Genomic DNA, 20670 nt, shown 5'->3' with positions numbered 1-20670 from the left:
ACTTAGAGATCATTTCAGAAGGAGAGTCAGAGGAACAGGACATTTGTTATGAGATTGCGTCTCCTAAGAAAGTCAGAGAAACTCCACTCATGAAGTCTTATCAATATGGCTGCCTAAACAGGACCTAAATCATGACAACACCAACAGACATGCTAGCGTGGAAGGAGGAAGTCACATGGGACTGTCTACTAGACAAAGAATTACAGGCAACTAAGGAATGCCGAGAGCAGGAGAATTAGTCTTCCCAGGGAAGAGCTCCCCAAATGGTTATTCAATACCAAGTAACATTATACAGAATGTATATTTAGAAAAAATCTATATATTTAAAATAAACAAAAAAAAAGAGGTCATGAATTTGAGAGGGAGCAAGAGCAGGTACATGGAGGGACATATGGGAAGGAGGAAAAGGAAGCAGGTGAAATGATATAATCATATTACAATTTAAAAAAATAATAAAATAAGGTTCATAAGCTTTGAGGGCCTAAAAAGTGATTTAAGATGTAAATACGCTTCCCTGGTGGCAGAGCGCCTAGTGCTCAGCCTGCTTGGGCGCTGGGTCCTAACCCCAAGCGTAGGGTAAAGGGGAGCTCGGGGGCTTCTTTGTCCCCATAGCCCGCCTGCAGCAAGCAGGGTGGGCCCTTTGTCTGCGAGCGAACCAAGCAGCACGGAGTTTCGATCAGGGCACCTAGTGAGACATCATTGTGGTGAGTGAGTGCTGCGGCACCCGGGAACAGCCCGCCTACACTTCCTGATCAACCTACAGGGCTACACTGCCCGGTACCTCCTCTCTCTTCCTATCCCATCCAGCTTACATCCAGATCCCCCCACCCTCTGTTTCTCTCCCCCCTCCCTTCCCTGGTGGCAGAGCGCCTAGTGCTCAGCCTGCTTGGGCGCTGGGTCCTAACCCCAAGCGTAGGGTAAAGGGGAGCTCGGGAGCTTCTTTGTCCCCATAGCCCGCCTGCAGCAAGCAGGGTGGGCCCTTTGTCTGCGAGCGAACCAAGCAGCACGGAGTTTCGATCAGGGCACCTAGTGAGACATCATTGTGGTGAGTGAGTGCTGTGGCACCCGGGAACAGCCCGCCTACACTTCCTGATCAACCTACAGGGCTACACTGCCCGGTACCTCCTCTCTCTTCCTATCCCATCCAGCTTACATCCAGATCCCCCCACCCTCTGTTTCTCTCCCCCCTCCCTTCCCTGGTGGCAGAGCGCCTAGTGCTCAGCCTGCTTGGGCGCTGGGTCCTAACCCCAAGCGTAGGGTAAAGGGGAGCTCGGGGGCTTCTTTGTCCCCATAGCCTGCCTGCAGCAAGCAGGGTGGGCCCTTTGTCTGCGAGTGAACCAAGCAGCACGGAGTTTCGATCAGGGCACCTAGTGAGACATCATTGTGGTGAGTGAGTGCTGTGGCACCCGGGAACAGCCCGCCTACACTTCCTGATCAACCTACAGGGCTACACTGCCCGGTTCCTCCTCTCTCTTCCTATCCCATCCAGCTTACATCCAGATCCCCCTACCCTCTGTCTCCCTCCATCCCTCCCTTCTTGGGGCAGAGTGCCTCCCTGTTCAGCCTGCCTGGGCGCTGGGACTGAACCCGAAGGTGAGTGCAAAGGGGAAGGTGGTAGCTCCTTTGTCTCCATAACCTGCCTGCAGCAAGCAGGGTGGGCCTTTGTTTGCAAGCTAACCAAGCAGCAAGGAGATCGGAACTGGACTCCAGGAGAAACATCACGGGGGAGTGACATCACTTGGAAGGTACATCAGTTGGCAAGAAGACCTGATCCTGTAAAAGAAGATCCATAGGAGAATATTGGAAGGAAGAGATGGGGAGACGCCAATGCAAGAATTCACCCAACAATCTGAAAAACAACACGAAACCACCAGAAGCCAGCGACCTCACAACAGGAGGACATGAACACCTTAATCATGAAGAAGGAGAAAAAACTGACTTCATGACAGTGATTGACACCCTTAAACAGCATATAAAAAACGCCCTTATAGAAATGGATGAGAAGTATAACAGAAAGTTCGAGGAATTGAGTAAATCAGTGAATGATACCCTAGGAAAGCAAGGAAAAACAATCAAGCAGATAATGGAAACAGTTCATGATTTGAAAAATGAAATGGAGGCAAAGAAGAAAACACAAACAGAGGGCCGGCTGGACATGGAAAATCTAGGTAAACGAATAGAGACTACAGAAACAAGCATAACCAGCAGAATACAAGAGATAGAAGAAAGAATCTCAGAGTCTGAGGATAACATAGAGAAAATAAACGCACTGATCAAAGAAAACAGCAAGTCCAACAAACTCTCATCACAAAACATTCAGGAAATATGGGACACAATAAAAAGACCAAACCTAAGAATTATTGGAGTAGAAGAAGGAGAAGAAGTGCAGCTCAACGGTCCAGAAAATATACTTAACAAAATTATAGAAGAAAACTTTCCCAACCTGAAGAAGGATGTACCTATGAAGGTTCAAGAGGCATACAGAACCCCAAATAGGCTGGATCAAAAAAAAACATCCCCTCGCCATATAATAATCAAAACACAAAATATACAGAATAAAGAAAGAATATTAAGAGCCGCAAAGGAAAAAGGCCAACTTACTTATAAAGGTAAACCTATTAGACTTACACCTGACTTCTCTATGGAAACCATGAAAGCCAGAAGGTCCTGGATAGATGTACTGCAAAAACTAAGAGACCATGGATGCAAGCCCAGACTACTATATCCAGCCAAGCTTTCGTTCACCATAAATGGAGAAAACAAAATTTTCCAGGATAAAAACAAATTTAAGCAATACGTAGCCACAAATCCAGCCTTACAGAAAATAATAGAAGGAAAATCACTAACCAAGGAGTCCAACAGAGACCTCAATAACTCAGACATCTAGAGACCCTTCACCAGCGCAACTCAAAGAAGGGAAACACACAAACCCTACTACTTAAAAAGTGACCGGAGTTAACAACCACTGGTCATTAATATCACTTAATGTCAATGGACTCAACTCACCTATAAAAAGGCACAGGCTAAGAGACTGGATACGAAAACAGGATCCAACATTCTGCTGTCTACAAGAAACACACCTCAACCACAAAGACAGGCACCTACTCAGAGTAAAGGGCTGGGAAAAGGCTTATCAAGCAAATGGACCTAAGAAACAAGCAGGTGTGGCCATACTAATTTCTAACAAAGTTGACTTCAAACTTAAATCAATCAAAAGAGATGGAGAGGGACATTTTATACTCATAACAGGAAAAATTCATCAGGAAGAAATCTCAATCCTGAATATCTATGCCCCTAATATAAAAGCACCCACGTATGTAAAAGAAACATTGCTAAAATTCAAGGCAGCCATCAAACCGCACACACTAATAGTAGGAGACTTCAACACTCCTCTTTCACCAATGGACAGGTCAATCAGACAGAAACCTAACAGAGAAATTAGAGAATTAATGGAGGTAATGAAGCAAATGGACTTAACAGACATCTATAGAACATTCCACCCAAATAGGAAAGAATATACCTTTTTCTCTGCAGCTCATGGAACCTTCTCGAAAATTGACCACATACTTGGTAACAAAGCTAACTTACACAGCTACAAAAAAATATTACTAACCACCTGTGTCTTATCAGACCACCATGGATTAAAGTTAGAATTCAACAACAATGCTACCCCCAGAAAGCCTACAAACTCATGGAAACTGAACAGTCAACTACTGAACCATACCTGGATTAAGGAGGAAATAAAGAAAGAAATTAAAGTCTTCCTTGAATTCAATGAAAATAAAGAAACAACATACTCGAACTTATGGGACACCATGAAAGCAGTCCTGAGAGGAAAGTTCATAGCACTAAGTGCCCACTTAAAGAAAACAGAGAAAGCACATATTGGAGACTTAACAGCCCACCTGAAAGCTCTAGAAAAAAAAGAAGCAGACTCACCTAGGAGGAGTAGAAGACTGGAAATAATCAAACTGAGGGCTGAAATCAACAAAATAGAAACACAAAAAACAATCCAAAGAATCAATGAATCAAGAAGCTGGTTCCTGGAAAAAATCAACAAGATTGACAAACCCCTATCCAAACTAATCAAACGGCAGAGAGAAAATTTGCAAATTAATAAGATCAGAAATGAAAGGGGGGTCATAACCACAAACACAGAGGAAATTCAGAGAGTCATTAGATCTTACTACAAAAGCTTGTATGCCACTAAACTGGAAAATGTAAAAGAAATGGACACTTTCTTAGATAAATACGATTTACCAAAATTAAATCAGGACCAGGTGAACAAGCTAAACAGACCTGTCAGTCGCGAAGAACTAGAAGCTGTTATCAAAAACCTCCCTACCAAAAAAAGCCCAGGGCCAGATGGTTTCAATGCGGAATTCTACCAGAACTTCCAAGAAGACCTAATACCTATACTCCTCAATGTATTCCACAATATAGAAACAGAAGGGTCATTACCAAATTCCTTTTATGAAGCTACAGTTACTCTGATACCAAAACCACACAAAGACTCAACCAGGAAAGAGAATTACAGGCCGATCTCACTCATGAATATCGACGCAAAAATCCTCAACAAAATACTGGCAAACCGAATCCAAGAACACATCCGAAAAATTATCCATTATGATCAAGTAGGCTTCATTCCTGAGATGCAGGGCTGGTTCAACATACGAAAATCTATCAATGTAATCCATCATATAAATAAACTGAAAGAAAAAAACCATATGATCATTTCATTAGATGCTGAAAAAGCATTTGACAAAATTCAACATCCATTTATGTTAAAAGTCTTGGAGAGATTAGGGATACAAGGGTCATACCTAAATATAATAAAAGCTATATACAGCAAGCCGACAGCTAACATCAAATTAAATGGAGAGAAACTCAAAGCCATCCCGCTTAACTCAGGAACACGACAAGGCTGCCCACTTTCGCCATACCTCTTCAATATAGTGCTGGAAGTTCTAGCAATAGCAATAAGACAGCATAATGGGATCAAGGGGATTCGAATTGGAAATGAAGAAGTTAAACTTTCGTTATTCGCAGATGATATGATAGTGTACATAAGCGACCCCCAAAATTCCACCAAAGAACTTTTACAGCTGATAAACAGCTTTAGTAATGTGGCAGGATACAAGATCAACTCCAAAAAATCAGTCGCCCTCCTATACTCAAAGGATATGGAAGCAGAGAGGGAAATCAGAGAAGCTTCTCCATTCACGATAGCCACAAACAGCATAAAATATCTTGGGGTAAATCTAACCAAGGAAGTGAAAGATCTATTTGACAAGAACTTTAAGGCATTGAAGAAAGAAATTGAAGAGGATACCAAAAAATGGATGGACATCCCTTGCTCTTGGATTGGGAGGATCAACATAGTAAAAATGGCAATTCTACCAAAGGCAATTTATAGATTCAATGCAATCCCCATCAAGATCCCATCAAAATTCTTCACAGATCTGGAGAGGACAATAATCAACTTTATATGGAAAAACAAAAAACCCAGGATAGCCAAAACAATCCTATACAATAAAGGATCTTCTGGAGGCATTACCATCCCTGACTTCAAACTCTATTACAGAGCTACAGTAATGAAAACAGGGTGGTACTGGCATAAAAACAGAGAAGTCGACCAATGGAATCGTATAGAAGACCCGGACTTTATCCCACAAACCTATGAACACCTCATTTTCGATAAAGGAGCTAAAAGTTTACATTGGAAGAAAGAAAGCATCTTCAACAAATGGTGCTGGCACAACTGGATGTCAACCTGTAGAAGAATGAAAATAGACCCATATCTATCACCGTGCACAAAACTCAAGTCCAAATGGATTAAAGACCTCAATATCAGCCCGAAAACACTGAATCTGATAGAAGAGAAAGTGGGCAATACCCTACAACAGATGGGCACAGGCGATCGCTTCTTAGGTATAACCCCAGAAGCACAGACATTAAGGGCAACATTGAATAAATGGGACCTACTAAAACTGAGAAGCTTCTGTAAAGCAAAGGACACTGTCACTAAGACACAAAGGCAACCTACTGACTGGGAGAAGATCTTCACCAACCCCGCAACAGACAAAGGTCTGATCTCCAAAATATATAGAGAACTCAAGAAACTAGACTTTAAAATGCTAATTAACCCAATTAAAAAATGGGGCGCTGAACTGAACAGAGAATTCTCAACAGAAGAAGTTCAAATGGCCAAAAGACACTTAAGGTCATGCTCAACCTCCTTAGCGATCAGGGAAATGCAAATCAAAACAACTTTGAGATATCATCTTACACCTGTAAGATTGGCTAAAGTCAAAAACACCAAGGATAGCCTTTGCTGGAGAGGCTGTGGAGGAAGGGGTACCCTCATCCATTGCTGGTGGGAATGCAATCTTGTGCAACCACTGTGGAAGTCAGTGTTTCGGTTTCTCCGGAAATTCGGGATCAACCTACCCCTGGACCCAGCAATACCACTCTTGGGAATTTACCCAAGAGATGCTCTATCACATGTCAAAAGCATTTGTTCAACTATGTTCATAGCAGTATTATTTGTAATAGCCAGAACCTGGAAACAACCTAGATGCCCTTCAATGGAAGAATGGATGAAGAAAGTATGGAATATATACACACTAGAGTACTACGCTGCGGTAAAAAACAATGACTTCTCGAATTTTGCATGCAAATGGATGGAAATAGAAAACACTATCCTGAGTGAGGTATCCCAGGCCCAAAAAGACGAACATGGGATGTACTCACTCATAATTGGTTTCTAGCCATAAATAGGGTTCACGGAGTCTACAATAGGCGAATCTAAAGAAGCTAAGTAAGAAGGTGAACCCAAGGAAAAACATATAGTTATCCTCTTGGATAAGGGAAGTAGACAAAATTGCCGGGGGGGAAAGTGGGATCTTGGGGGTGGGGTGGGATGGGGGTTAGGGGAGATGGGGAGAGAAAAGGTAGAAGGGTAGGAGGGTGGACTTGGGGAAACAGGAGGATCGGGATAAAGGAAGGTTGGATAGGGGAGCACGGAACCACAATTCTTAGTTAAGGGACCCACTTTAGGGTGGGCAGGAGACTTGACCCTAGAGGGGCTCCCAGGTGCCCAAGCTGAGGTCCCCAGTTAGTTCCCTGGGCAGCTGAGGATAGGGAACCTGAAATGACCCTACCCTAGAGCAATACTGACGAATATATTGCATATCATCCTAGAACTTGCATCTGGCAATGGATGGAGATAGAGACAGAGACCCACACTGGAGCACTAGACTGAGCTCCCAAGGTCCCAATGAGGAGCAGAAGGAGTGAGAACATGAGCAAAGATGTCGGGACCACGAGGAGTGCACCCACCCACTGAGACAGTGGAGATGACCTACTGGGAGCTCACCAAGGCCAGCTGGACTGTTACCAGAAAAAGCATGGGATAAAACTGGACTCTCGGAACATGGCGAACAATGAGGGCTGATGAGACGCCAAGGACAATGGCACGCGGTTTTGATCCTACGCAATGTGCTGGCTTGGTGGGAGCCTAGCCAGTCTGGATGTTCACCTTCCTAGATATGGATGGAGGGGGGAGGACCTAGGACGTACCACAGGGCAGGGAACCCTGACAGCTCTTTGGACTGGAAAGGGAGGGGGAGAGGAGTGGGGGGAAGGGGAGAGGGGTGGGAGGAGGGGGAGAAGAGTGGGAGGAGGGGGAGAAGAATGGGAGGAGGGGGAGGGAAATGGGAGGCTGGTGGGAGGAGGTGGAAATTTGTTTTTTTTTCTTTTCTTTATCCTCCTTTTATCAATAAAAAAAAAAAAGATGTAAATACAGGTTAAGATATGGAAAATGTTTCTGATTTCTTTCCCCTTCTATGGTATAGTTCTGATAAGCTGATAGAGCAATGACTACTTACTATTTGAGTCACATGCTCAAGATTTTAGATTTATTCTGGTTGCTATTTAAGTATAAACTTAAAGGTGTTTCTCATCATTGAACTGATGCCAAAGGCATCTCTGTCCAATCCATACATGATTCTGTGAACAGCAGAAAAATATACATGCTTCTAACCAAAATCTGTTGAAGGCGTAAGTCACAAACAATCCCACACCAGTTTGGAATTATGATTAATAGAATGGTTATTTATTTAAAGGGGAAAACTTACAGATCACCATCCCAGACAACAGCCCTCTGCACAATCAGGAAGGGAGCCTTAGTCACCTGAAGCAGAGCCAGAAGCCAGAGAAAGAGCAGAGGGCAGTGGCTGCTTTTTTAAAGAAAGAGAGACCACTCCCCAATGGGCTGGTATCTCAGCCGCTATTGGCTGAAGGAACAGAAGGAGCTCCCGCAACACCTCCCCCTTTTGTTTAGGTAAGAGAGTTCTAAACCTACTACGAAATTATATACAATAAGTACAAATATCCTATTCTAATTAGCTTAAGTTTTGTGTAATAAATAACTTGGCCAAGTCATGAGAGGAAAGTAACTACATTTATATAGTCTTCAATCCCATTGAAGATCTGAGAAGGGAAATAATGTTACCTGAGTAATTAGGAAGTGCAATCAAACAACTTCCAAAACATGCAACAAATCACAGAGACAACTGGCTACCTGGGCAACCACCCAAAGTCACGTTTGCAGCGTTGAAGCAACCAACTTTGGCTAAGGCCTAACATAACTGACATACCATTTTCAAAGGCAAGAAACTTCAAAACTATCTACCCTGTCTTGGCAGGTGTTGTAATATGAGCTGCGGGGCTGCGTCCCCAGCACCCCGGCCGCCTGGCTAGCTTATGCCCGAAATAATTACACGGAAACTGTATTCTTTTAAACACTGCTTGGCCCATTAGCTCTAGCCCTTACTGGCTAATTCTGATATCCTGATCAACCCATCTCTAATAAACTTGTGTAGCACCGGTCTTACCGGGAAGGATTCAGCATGTCTGATCTGGTGGCTTGCTCCATCGTGTCTGCTTCAGAGAGCAGAGCTATCGTGCGTCTGCCCGGGAGAGGGGAGCATGGCGTCTCTGAGCTCACTTCCTCTTCCTCCCAGCATTCTGTTCTGTTTACTCCTCCCACTTATGTTTTAACCTATCAGGGCCAAGCAGTTTCTTTATTGCTTAACCAATGAAATCAACAGATTGATATATGACACTCCCACATCAGGCAGGATATGACAGTCCTGTTTTATGGGCCTGTAGGCTGAAGATGGATGCCCCAACAGTAAAAAAAAAAACTTTTGGTGACTGTCCAGACAGTGAGATGTCTCTGTCATTTCTAGAGTTTTGAAAGTTGCTTATTTCTTGTTTACTTAGGTAATATTATATCCTTCTGGAGTCTTTGATGGAGTTGAAGAATGGTTAGTTATAGTTTTCCTTAGTTATGATAAAAGATAAAATAGATATAAATATTGTAACTGTAATTCTTGCTTTATGTAATTTTGCTATGTTAAAGTTAAAGCCTTCCTTTTCATTTAAACAGAAAAAGGGGAAATGATGTAGGAGGGTCTTCTATCTATTTGTTGCTTTCATTGGTTAATTAATAAAGAAAACTGCTTGGCCTGCTAGGTCAGAACATAGGTAGGCAGGGAAGACAGAACAAAATTGTGGGAGAAAGAAAGCAGAGTCAGGCAGATGCCATGAAGCTCTGGCCCAAGATGGACGTAGGTTAGAATCTTCCCAGTAAGCCACCACCTTGTGGTGCTACACACATTAATAGAAATGGGTTAATCAAGATGTGAGAGTTAGCCAGTAAGAGGCTAGAACTAATGGACCAGGCAGTGTTTAAATGAATTAAAATAAAATAAAATAAAATATCATAAAGCCAGGCACAGAGCAGATGGATCTCTGTGAGTTTGAGGCCATCCTAGTCTACCTGGTGAATTCTGGATAGACAGAGCTACATAGTGAGACCTTGCCTTGAAATAAACAAATCAAATCATTTTTTAAAAAAGAGCACCTGGCACTCTTCAGAAATCTTAAGTTCAATACCCACCACCCACCTGGCAGCACACAATGGTCTGTAACTCTAGTTCTAGGGTATCTAATGCCCTCTGCAGGTACCAGGTACACATGGTACATAACACACATAAAATAATAAAGTAAGTCTAAAAATATTTATTGGAGATAAGAATAAAGATCAGTGGTTGTCTATCAGTGGAAAGCTCACGGTTTATTTTTTTGTTTGTTTGTTTGTTTGTTTTGGTTTTTTGAGACAGGGTTTCTCTGTAGCTTTGGAGCCTGTCCTGGAACTCCCTTTGTAGACCAGGCTGGTCTCGAACTCAGCTCATGGTTTAATCAACAGAATTTTGTTCAGTTTAAGGAAAACTATAATTCATACTCTGGCCATCTTATGGTAATGACAACTGATTAAATAATGTACAGCTGGATTCAAGTTTTATGTGTAAAAACATGAAAATACCAACATTATGGGACAACAGAGGCAAACATTCAATTAATCTTGGTCAGAGAAAAAGCTGTCTGAGAAGATCTGAAGACACAATCAGGAACTAACCCTGGGGAGAGGACCATGGACAGTGGGGATACCACTGTGCATGGCTTGTGGCAGAGTTGAGGGCCACACATAGTCATAAGACAATGGCAAAGTTATAAAAGAAAAATTTATATCCTCTGAAAGGACACATGCTCAGAGTTTTTTTGCAGTAGTGCATGAGCTCATGAAGAGAGAGCCGCAAGCTCACGATTCACTCTCACAAGTATCTGAACAACCAGAGTGACATGGGACTGTGCTCTGGAATATTGCTTTAACTATGTAAAGGTGTGTTACATTTGTTTATGTTGTGGAATATTGCTTTAACTATGTAAAGGTGTGTTACATTTGTTTATGTTGTGGAATATTTAACTATGTAAAGGTGTGTTACATTTGTTTATGTTGTGAAATATTACTTTAACTATGTAAAGGTGTGTTACATTTGTTTATGTTGTGGAATATTTAACTATGTAAAGGTGTGTTACATTTGTTTATGTTGTGAAATATTTAACTATGTAAAGGTGTGTTACATTTGTTTATGTTGTGGAATATTTAACTATGTAAAGGTGTGTTACATTTGTTATGGAATATTGCTTTAACTATGTAAAGGTGTGTTACATTTGTTTATGTTGTGGAATATTGCTTTAACTATGTAAAGGTGTGTTACATTTGTTTATGTTGTGGAATATTGCTTTAACTATGTAAAGGTGTGTTACATTTGTTTATGTTGTGGAATATTGATTTAACTATGTAAAGGTGTGTTACATTTGTTTATGTTGTGGAATATTGATTTAACTATGTAAAGGTGTGTACATTTGTTTATGTTGTGGAATATTGATTTAACTATGTAAAGGTGTGTTACATTTGTTTATGTTGTGGAATATTGATTTAACTATGTAAAGGTGTGTTACATTTGTTTATGTTATGGAATATTGATTTAACTATGTAAAGATGTGTTACAGTTGTTTATGTTGTGGAATATTGCTTTAACTATGTAAAGGTGTGTTACATTTGTTTATGCTGAATTTGTTTAATGATATAAAAATGTGTTGTTTTCCTGCCTAAGGCACCTGATTGGTCTAATAAGAAGCTGAACAGCCAATAGCTAGGCAGTAGAGGGATGGGGGGGGGGCTGGTGGGCAGAAAGAATAAGTAGGAGGGAGGGAGGAATGGAGGGGGAGAGAGAGAGAGAGAGAGAGAGAGAGAGAGAGAGAGAGAGAGAGAGAGAGAGAGAGAGAAAGAGAGAGAGAAGAATGGGGGAGAAAGAAAGGGAGATACCTGGGGCCAGCCAGTCAGGCAGCTGCCAGACAGACAGACACAGACTAGGACATACAGAATGAAAGAAAGCTAAAAAGCCCCAAGGCAAAATGTAGATGAAGAGAAACAAGAAACAGGTTAATTTAAATTATAAGAGCTAGTGGGACAGGCATAAGATAAGGTCAAGCATTCATAACTAATAATAAGTCTCAGTGTCTTTATTTGGGAGCTAGTTGGTAGTCCAAAAGAAAACCTGCTTCAAGACTGTAACAAGCAGATGATGACAGAGAAAAGCAATAAACAGAGAAAGAATCTGCCAGGACATCCACGGAGAACCTGAATCTGTAGGCAGGTACCCAGGTGGATTTAGTCTGAAAGGTAGATGCCCTCATCATTGCCTCCTAGAGCAAGTGTGAGAAGCCTGAGAGACAACAGACCCGAGAGTTTATAGTACCAAAGCAGGTTCCCTGTGCCCAAGAGAACACCCACACCAAGCTACCTGCTTTCTCCTCCTTGTACAGTCATCTGAGTTAGGTCAGCTGGTGCCTCTTCTGCCTGTGTCACTGGATGCCTAGTGTGATGGCTATTCTTGGTTGTCAACTTGACTATATTGGCAATTAACTAAACCTGTGAGTTATCATTGGAAGTAGGAATACCCACTTTTAATGTGGATCTTTTGAAGTGGGAAGATCTATCTTTAATATGGGCCACAGCTTCTGGTGGCAGTGTATATAAAGAACTTGGAAGAAGGAAGTTTACTCTTTGCCTACTTGCCCTGACTCTTTCTGGCGAGTCCATTCCTTCACTGACATTAGAGCCTACTTCTTTAGTATTGTGAAGATCAGTAGAAACTTCCAGCTTCCTAGACTGAAGACCTACTGGATTCTTGGGTTTTCCACTGATAGACAACCACTGTTGGACTAGCTGGACTAGAGTTTGTAGGTCACTCTAATGAATTATCTTTCTGTATCTCTATATAGATTCATTCTGCTAGTTCTGTTCCTCCAGAGTAGTGATTCTCAATCTGTGAGTTGCAACCCTTTTGTGGGTAGAACGACCCTTTCACAGGGTAGCCTAAAACCATCAGAAAACACAGGTATTTACATTGCAATCCATAAAGTAGCAAAATTACAGTTAGGAAGTGGCAACAGAAATAATCTTATGGTGGGGGGGTCACAGCATTAGGAAGTGTGAGAAACACCATTCTAGAGAATCCTAACTAATACACCTAGTTAATTCCTAGCTACTCTAATCAGGGACTAGTGGGAAGAACAGACAGGGAAAGATGACTTACATTCTCTTATTCTTTAAACTTCCACATTATTTCATACCAAACATTTCTAATTACATATATTATTTAGTTTATACTTGAATTATTTATATTTGTAATTCATGTATTTAAATCTAAGAGGATTCAGATTGATATAAAATAGCAAGAGATGTTAAAAGTTAAAAAAATGTAGAATAATATTTTATGCAAACATGTTTATTAGAAATTGTGACAGGAAAGATGACTTTCCAGCTTGAATAAAGCTTATATTTGTTAGATTGTATTTATTTTATATGCTTGAAGAACTTGTCTCTGAGTGATTAGTAACAAATATGTGTGCGTATATACATGTTTGCATGGGTGTGTGCATGAGAAGACCAGAAAATAACAGTGGGTAGCATTCCTCAGGAGACATCTACTTTGTTTTTTGAATTGGGGCCTCTTATTAGTCCCAAACTTACCAAATAGGCTAAGTTGGCTGCCCATCAAGGCCCAGGGACCTTTCTGTCTCCACTTCTCCAACACTGGAATTACAACCATACACTATTACACCCAACATTTTTATATGGGTGTTTGGGTGTTAGTGATTGAACTCAGGTGCTTATGCTTGTTCTACAAGCACACCAAAACTATAAAGCCATCTAGAAAGCTATCCATGAATGGTGCACACCTGTGACTTTAGCAATCAGGAGGTGGCACCTAGGCTATATACAAAGCAAGACTTTATCTTTTAAAAGGACCCAAAAGTGTTACTACAACTGCACCATAAATGAAGGGAATGTATAACTTTCCAATAAAAATAGTCTTTAGAAATTACAAAATGGATAACACACTTTTGGAAGCCACTTTCCAGGAAAAATCTGGAAAGGGCGATGGAGAGAGGCACATCACCAAACTGCCTAAGTTTCTGGGTGGAAAACTCAGCCCTTCTTGTTCTCAGAGCACCGAGTTGATGCCTCAATACCAGAGAAATAAACACACAGAGTAAAACACAATTAGCAGCATGAAATCCTGTTTTAGGAACAGTGTAGAATCAAACACACATTGGCCCACAGAAAAGAGCAAGTAACTTACAGGGTGCTTGGCTGAAAGTCTCCCCGTCACAGTTCCCGTCTGATTCCATGTAGAAGAGATGGAGCCCTTGGTCGTTTAAGAAGAATCCGTTTAAACCCAGGCAATATGGCATGAGGAAGAGCACACAGACCCTTCATCTACAACACCCACTTACTCCTCCTGAATGTTATAAAACAGTCTTGGTATCAGAGACAGATGCTCCCCTCTAACCCAAATACAAGTAACAACGGGACAAGTAGATCCATTTCTGTTAAGTCTTAAGTCTATGTGTGGGTTAAGGGGTTGTAGGGACAGCAAAAACTCAAAGTGCAGTTGTACCACAAACTGTTGCTTGTGCAGCCTTGTAAGTTACAGACATGTCTGAATGTGCTTTTCTCGTGTGCGAATTAAAACAGTAATGTCTACCTGTGATGGATATTATTGGTTGCCAACTTGACTATACCTTTAATTAACTAAAACTCAAGTGATTAGGTATACCTTTGAAGGATTTTTTCTTAATTAAATAATTTGAAGTGAAAAGACCCCCTTTGAATCTGTATCTTTTGTGGTGTGAAGATCCACCTTTAATCCAGATCTTTTTTTTTTTTTTTTAATTTTCGAGACAGGGTTTCTCCATAGCTTTTTGGTTCCTGTCCTGGAACTAGCTCTTCTAGACCAGGCTGGCCTCGAACTCACAGAGATCCGCCTGCCTCTGCCTCCCGAGTGCTGGGATTAAAGGCGTGCGCCACCACCGCCAGGCCCTAATCCAGATCTTTTGGAAAATCCACCTTTAACCTGGGCCACACCTGCTGGCAGCCTATATAAAGAACATAAAAAAAAAATAAAGCTTGCTCTGTTTTTGCCTGTTTGCTCTCAATACAAATTCACTCCTTCACTGGCATTAGAGCCGACTTCTCTGGGATTCCAGCATATACTGAAGATCATCTGAGACACCCAGCCTTGTGGACTATAACAACTCTTGATTATTGGACTTTCTGTTGATAGACAACCATTGTTGGACTAGCTGGACCACAGTCTATAATCCAGTATGACACATCTTCTTTATATATATATATATATGTATATGTATATGTATATGTATATGTATATGTGTGTGTGTGTTCATATGTATGTTCCTCTAGAGGATTCTGAGAGCCTCAAATGACTCCATAAAAAGACATGACAATAGATGTGAAAGCAGGCTAGCTGCTGAACTGCCTCATGTATGGAGAATCTAAAGGCATAATAATAACTTGCATTGTACAAAGATTGAATAATATGACCACAGTCCATAGTTCCAAGAATAATGAACTTTTCCTCCTTTATTGGGATTGTAAAAAGGGCATATGTATCTGAACTAAAATAAACCTTACTTCTAATCCCAATTTTCTTTTGTAAAGCTTTGTTACCTTTTTCATATAAGCCAGTAATCCGTCTACAAAAGTTGACTTGATCTTGTGAACCTACAGCATAAAGACAAGAATAGTTACCTTCTTAAACTTGTTTAAGAACTCAAAGACACCAACTGCAGAGCAGCAGTTTACATAGGGCTGGACATGTAGTGCAGAATCCACCTTGGACAACCTTAAGTCGTGCCAGGATGGAATAACACAGGTCCACAAAGAAAGATGCCAGTCTGTTATTCTGCAATATTTCTAAGCTACAGAGAAGTTGCAAAGCTCAAATGCTCATCTCAGTGTCCTCAGCAGTGGGCCCTTTCTAGTTCTTTCCCAACCCTTACATGACTCCAGGATGATGGCTGGTTTGGAACCAGTGTATTTCTGCAGGACAGGGACTCAGTAAATAATTACATTGTTGTTTGGTTTGTAAATGTGATTGATGGGTAACAGAAATCATGAAATAAAGGGCAGGTATGTGAACAGAGAAAACATTAATAACTAAAAGAGGAAAGGGGGCATGCCAGTAACCCCCTGGTAAACATCACTGTCTTGAAGCCTGGAAACCAGGGGGAATGATAGGACTTTGTGAGAATTAGTAAAAGTCTTATTCTCACTTGAAGGGACAGGGGAACAGGCCATCAGTCTCCTTCCACATATGACTCCTTGGGCTCCCAGGGCTGGACAAAGCAGACTCAGACATGAGTAAGATGACATCAGGATATGAAGAAGTAAGGCTGACATGAAATTGGTTGAGGAAATTTTATCTCTTTAGAACTCTGTTAACAAGCATCAGCAAATATGATTGTGAATAGAGACAGGGTTGGATAGTTTTCCTTCATCACAAACAATTTACACACAACACACAGAGTCAACTTACTTGTCTATATTCCAAAATTATCTTGGGTAATGGGTGAAGGTCTTGTAGAGAATTTAACTAAAAAATGAAAATATTTATTACCAATATAATGTCTTCATTTCAACAATTCAAATGTTTACTTTCAACTGGAGAGTGTTCTAGTAATAAATGATGTAATTTAATATATTTTCCAAAATGAAGACTCATAGCAAACTTAGATTATCAAGTGTCTTAATCCCAACCCTTTACAAAGTAATTCTGCTATCTATCCAGGAGATAAATTATTTCACATGACCTGAGAAATAAGAGTCTTCTTCAGAACTTAAATTAGCAAAATCTAAATCCTACAAAAATGAGTAAGACAGAGGCCCCCATACATAAAGCCCATACTATAGTAGCATCCAAAATTTGACTCAGAAATCTGGATGAAACTTCATGGAGGTGACACAAGCTTTGAATCCTAAAACTATAGCATTGAACTCACAGTACCGATCCTAATAAGCTGATAAGAAGTACTGGCTATGTGGGAACCTAGTCTGTTTGGATGCTCACCTTCCTAGACCTGGATGGAGGGGGAAGGACCTTGGACTTCCCACAGGGCAGGGAACCCTGACTGCTCTTTGGACTGGAGAGGGAGGGAGAGGGGAGGGGAGGAGGTGAAAATTTGTAATAATAATAATAATAATAATAAATACCATTAAAAATAAAACAAAATAGCGTGAAAAAAAAACCCCAAAAAACAAAAGGAGGAAAAAGTAGCCTATAGTGGTAGACAGAGCTTAGGGTCTGAAAAGGAGCAGGACCTACTAGGAAACTGAGATATTTATTTCTTGCCACAACAGCAGTTATATGGTACTATCACAAGCTTTCTGTCTTAGTAGATAGAAAATACCTACAAACATGCCATACAATACCAACAAAGCCACACCTCCCAATAGTGCAACTCCCTTTAGGCCCATTTTATTTCAAACCACCACATTCTACTTCCTGGTCCCAAATGCCTGTAGCCATATCATAATGCAAAAACGCATTCAGTCCAACTTCAAAAGTCCTCATAGTCTATTACAGTCTTGAACTTATTTAAAAGTCTAAAGTTCAAAGTCTCTTCTGAGATTCATACAATCTCTTTAACTGTAATCCCCTGTAAAATCAAAATCAAAAAGCAGACCACATACTTCCAATATATAATGGCCCTGGATATATATACATTACCATTCCAAATATAGGAAAGTGAGCACAGTGAGACTGAACCAAAGCAAGACCAAAAACTAGCTGGGCAAACTTTTTGCCCATCTCATGTCTGATGTCAAACAAAGCATTCTTTAGAACTCCAACTCTTTTCAGTGTGGTGTTGACTGCAATGCATTTCTTGCTCTTGGGCTGGTTCCACTCTCTGTTAGAAGCTTTCTTCAACAAGTATCCTATGACTCTCTAACATCTTGGGGTCTTCAAGAAAATCAAGGCTTGAACTTCACAGCTTCATGAAACTGCCTCTTTAGGCCCTATTCAGGGACAAGCCTGTCAATGCCTGGCCTCAACTATTTTCCTTAGGTGCAGAGAAAAATTCCATAACCTGTTTCTTCTATCCTTAACTCCAAAGCCAGAAGAACCACATGGCCAAAGTTGCCAAATTCTGCTGCTTCTGGGGCTGGAAGATGGCCCCCTCATTCAATTACATCTTTACAAGCTTTATGCTTTTGATTTTTACCTTTACTTCTTAAGCTTGGCTGTCCTGGAACTTGCTACACTGAAGACCAGGGTGGCCTCAAACCCAAAAATCTTCAGTTACATCTTCACCATCAGCTTTCTATTTTCATAGTTTTCTTCACTGCCTAAACTTGGCTGTCCTTGAACTTGCTCTGTAGAAATGGCTGGCCTTAAACTCAGAGACCCACCTGCCTCTGTCTTCTGAGTGTTTGGATTAATGGCAAGCACCACCACATTTGACTCTAAGCTTTTCTTTAATTGCTTTTCACAGATTGGAAATTTAGCTGGGAGGGATCTTGCCCTGAAGTCACCACTTCCTTTACTTATTTTCTTAATCCATTTATCTCCTTGAAAACAAAACTTAGCTCCATTACACTTCCTGGTGCTCTTTTTCTCTTCAAAAATTTTATTTTGTACCAGTTTGCATTTCCACCAGCAATGGATGAGTGGTCCCTTTACTCCACATCGTCTCCGCATAAGCTATCATTAATGGTTTTGATCTTAGGCATTCTGACAGGTGTAAGATGGAATCTCAGAGTTGTTTCGATTTGCATTTCCCTGACAGCTAAGGATGTTGAACATTTCCTTACGTATCTTTTGGCCATTTGAGATTCTTCTGTTGAGAATTCTCTGTTTAGTTCAGAACCCCATTTTTTAAATTGGGTTATTTAGAATTTTAATGTCTAATTTCTTGAGTTCTTTATATATTTTGGAGATCAGTCTTCTGTCTGATGTGGGGTTGGTGAAGATCTTTTCTCATTCAGGAGGCTGCCTTTTTGTCTTATTGACTGTGTCCTTTGCTTTTTAGGAGCTTCTCAGTTTCAGGGGGTCCCATTTATTTATTGTTGTTCTCAGTGTCTGTGCTACTGGGGTTATATTTAGGAAGTGGTCTCCTGTGCCCATGCATTGAAGGCTACTTCCCACTTTCTATTCTATCAGGTTCAGTGTGGTCGGATTCATATTGAGGTCTTTAATCCATTTGGACTTGAATTTTGTGCATGGTGATAGATATGGATCTATTTTCATTCTTCTACATGTTGACATTCAGTTATGCCAGCACCATTTGTTGAAGATGCTTTCTTTTTTCCAGTGTATAATTTTAGCTTCTTCATCAAAAATCAGGTTTTCATAGGTGTGTGGATTTATATCTGGGTCTTCAATTTGATTCCATTGGTCAACATCTCTGTGTTTATGCCAATACCAAGCTATTTTCATTACTGTAGTTCTGTAATAGAGCTTGATGTCAGAGATGGTGATGCCTCCAGAAGTTATTTTATTGTACATGATTGTTTTGGCTATCCTTGGTTTTTTGTTTTTCCATATGAAGTTTATTATTGTTCTTTTAAGGTCTGTGAAGAATTGTGCTGGGATTTTGATGGGGATTGCATTGAATCTACAGATTGCTTTTGATAGGATTGCCATTTTTACTATGTTGATCCTTCCTATCCAAGAGCATGAGAGGTCTTTCCATTTTCTTGTATCTTTTTCAATTTCTTTCTTCAAAAACTTAAAGTTTTTTTTTTGTCAAATAGGTCTTTCACTTCTTTGATTAGTGTTACCCCAAGATATTTTATGTTATTTGTGGCTACTGTGAAAGGTGATGGCTTTTCTGATTTCCCTCTCAGCTTCTTTATCATTTGCGTCTAGGAGGGCTACTGCATTTTTTTAATTGATCTTGTATCCTGCCACATCACTGAAGGTATTTATCAGCTATAGGAGTTCTATGATAGAGTTTGGGGTCACTTATATACACTATTATATCATCTGCAAATAACAAAAATTTTACTTCCTTCTTTCCAATTTGAATCCCCTTGATCTCCTTTTGTTGTCTTATTGCTATTGCTAAAACTTCAAGAACTATGTTAAAGAGATATGGAGAGAGTGGACAGCTTGTCTTGTTCCTGATTTTAGTGGAATTGCTTTGAGTTTCTCTCCATTTAATCTGATGTTAGCTGTCAGCTTGCTGTATATTGCTTTTATTACATTTAGATATGTTCCTTGTATTCATGATCTCTCCAATACCTTTATCATGAAGGGGTGCTGGATTTTGTTAATTTTTTTTAGCATCTAATGAAGTGATCATATAAGGTTTTTTTTCTTTCAGTTTATTTGTATAATGGATTACATTGATAGATTTTTGTATGTTGAACTAGCCCTGCATCTCTGGGATGAAGCCGACTTGATCATGGTGGATGATTTTTTTTTGATGTGTTCTTGGATTCAGTTTGCCAGTATTTTATTGAGAATTTTTGCACCCATGTTCATGAGTGAGATTGGTCTGTAATTCTCTTTTTTGGTTGAGTCTTTGTGTAGTTTTGGTATCAGGGTAACTATAGCCTCATAAAAAGAGTTTAGCAACATCCCTTCTGTTTCTATTATATGGAACACTTTGAGGAGTATAGGTATTAGCTCTTCTTGGAAGTTCTGGTAGAATTCTGCACTAAAACCATCCGACCCTAGGTTTTTTTGTTTGTTTGTTTTTGTTTTTTTTTTGTTTTTTTTTGTACAACTACTTTGGAAATCAGTATGGCAGTTTCTCAGAAAATTGGGACTCAACCTACCTCAGGATCCAGCAATTCCAGCAATGCCACTCTTGGGCATATACTCAAAAGATGCTCAATCATACTACAAAAGCATTTGTTCAACTATGTTCATAGCAGCATTA

At 40.4% G+C, this 20670-nt stretch overlaps 1 protein-coding gene across 1 annotated transcript in view; it reads right to left on the bottom strand.

Moving 5' to 3' along the window:
* Poln (DNA polymerase nu) overlaps window positions 1–20670 on the bottom strand; it is a 151520-nt gene that overhangs the window by 66977 nt on the left and 63873 nt on the right. The window contains exons 13-15 of the mRNA XM_075943934.1: window positions 16320–16376; window positions 15452–15505; window positions 14064–14129 (exon numbers count right to left, since the gene is read on the bottom strand). Of these exons, the coding sequence (XP_075800049.1) occupies window positions 14064–14129; window positions 15452–15505; window positions 16320–16376 (177 nt within the window). The remainder of the gene's footprint in view (window positions 1–14063; window positions 14130–15451; window positions 15506–16319; window positions 16377–20670) is intronic.

The sequence above is a fragment of the Microtus pennsylvanicus genome, chromosome 12 (assembly GCF_037038515.1).
Source record: "Microtus pennsylvanicus isolate mMicPen1 chromosome 12, mMicPen1.hap1, whole genome shotgun sequence".
Taxonomy (NCBI): Eukaryota; Metazoa; Chordata; class Mammalia; order Rodentia; family Cricetidae; genus Microtus; species Microtus pennsylvanicus.
The sequence above is the reverse complement of the archived record's forward strand: the minus strand, read 5'-3'. Positions and strand labels throughout refer to the sequence as shown.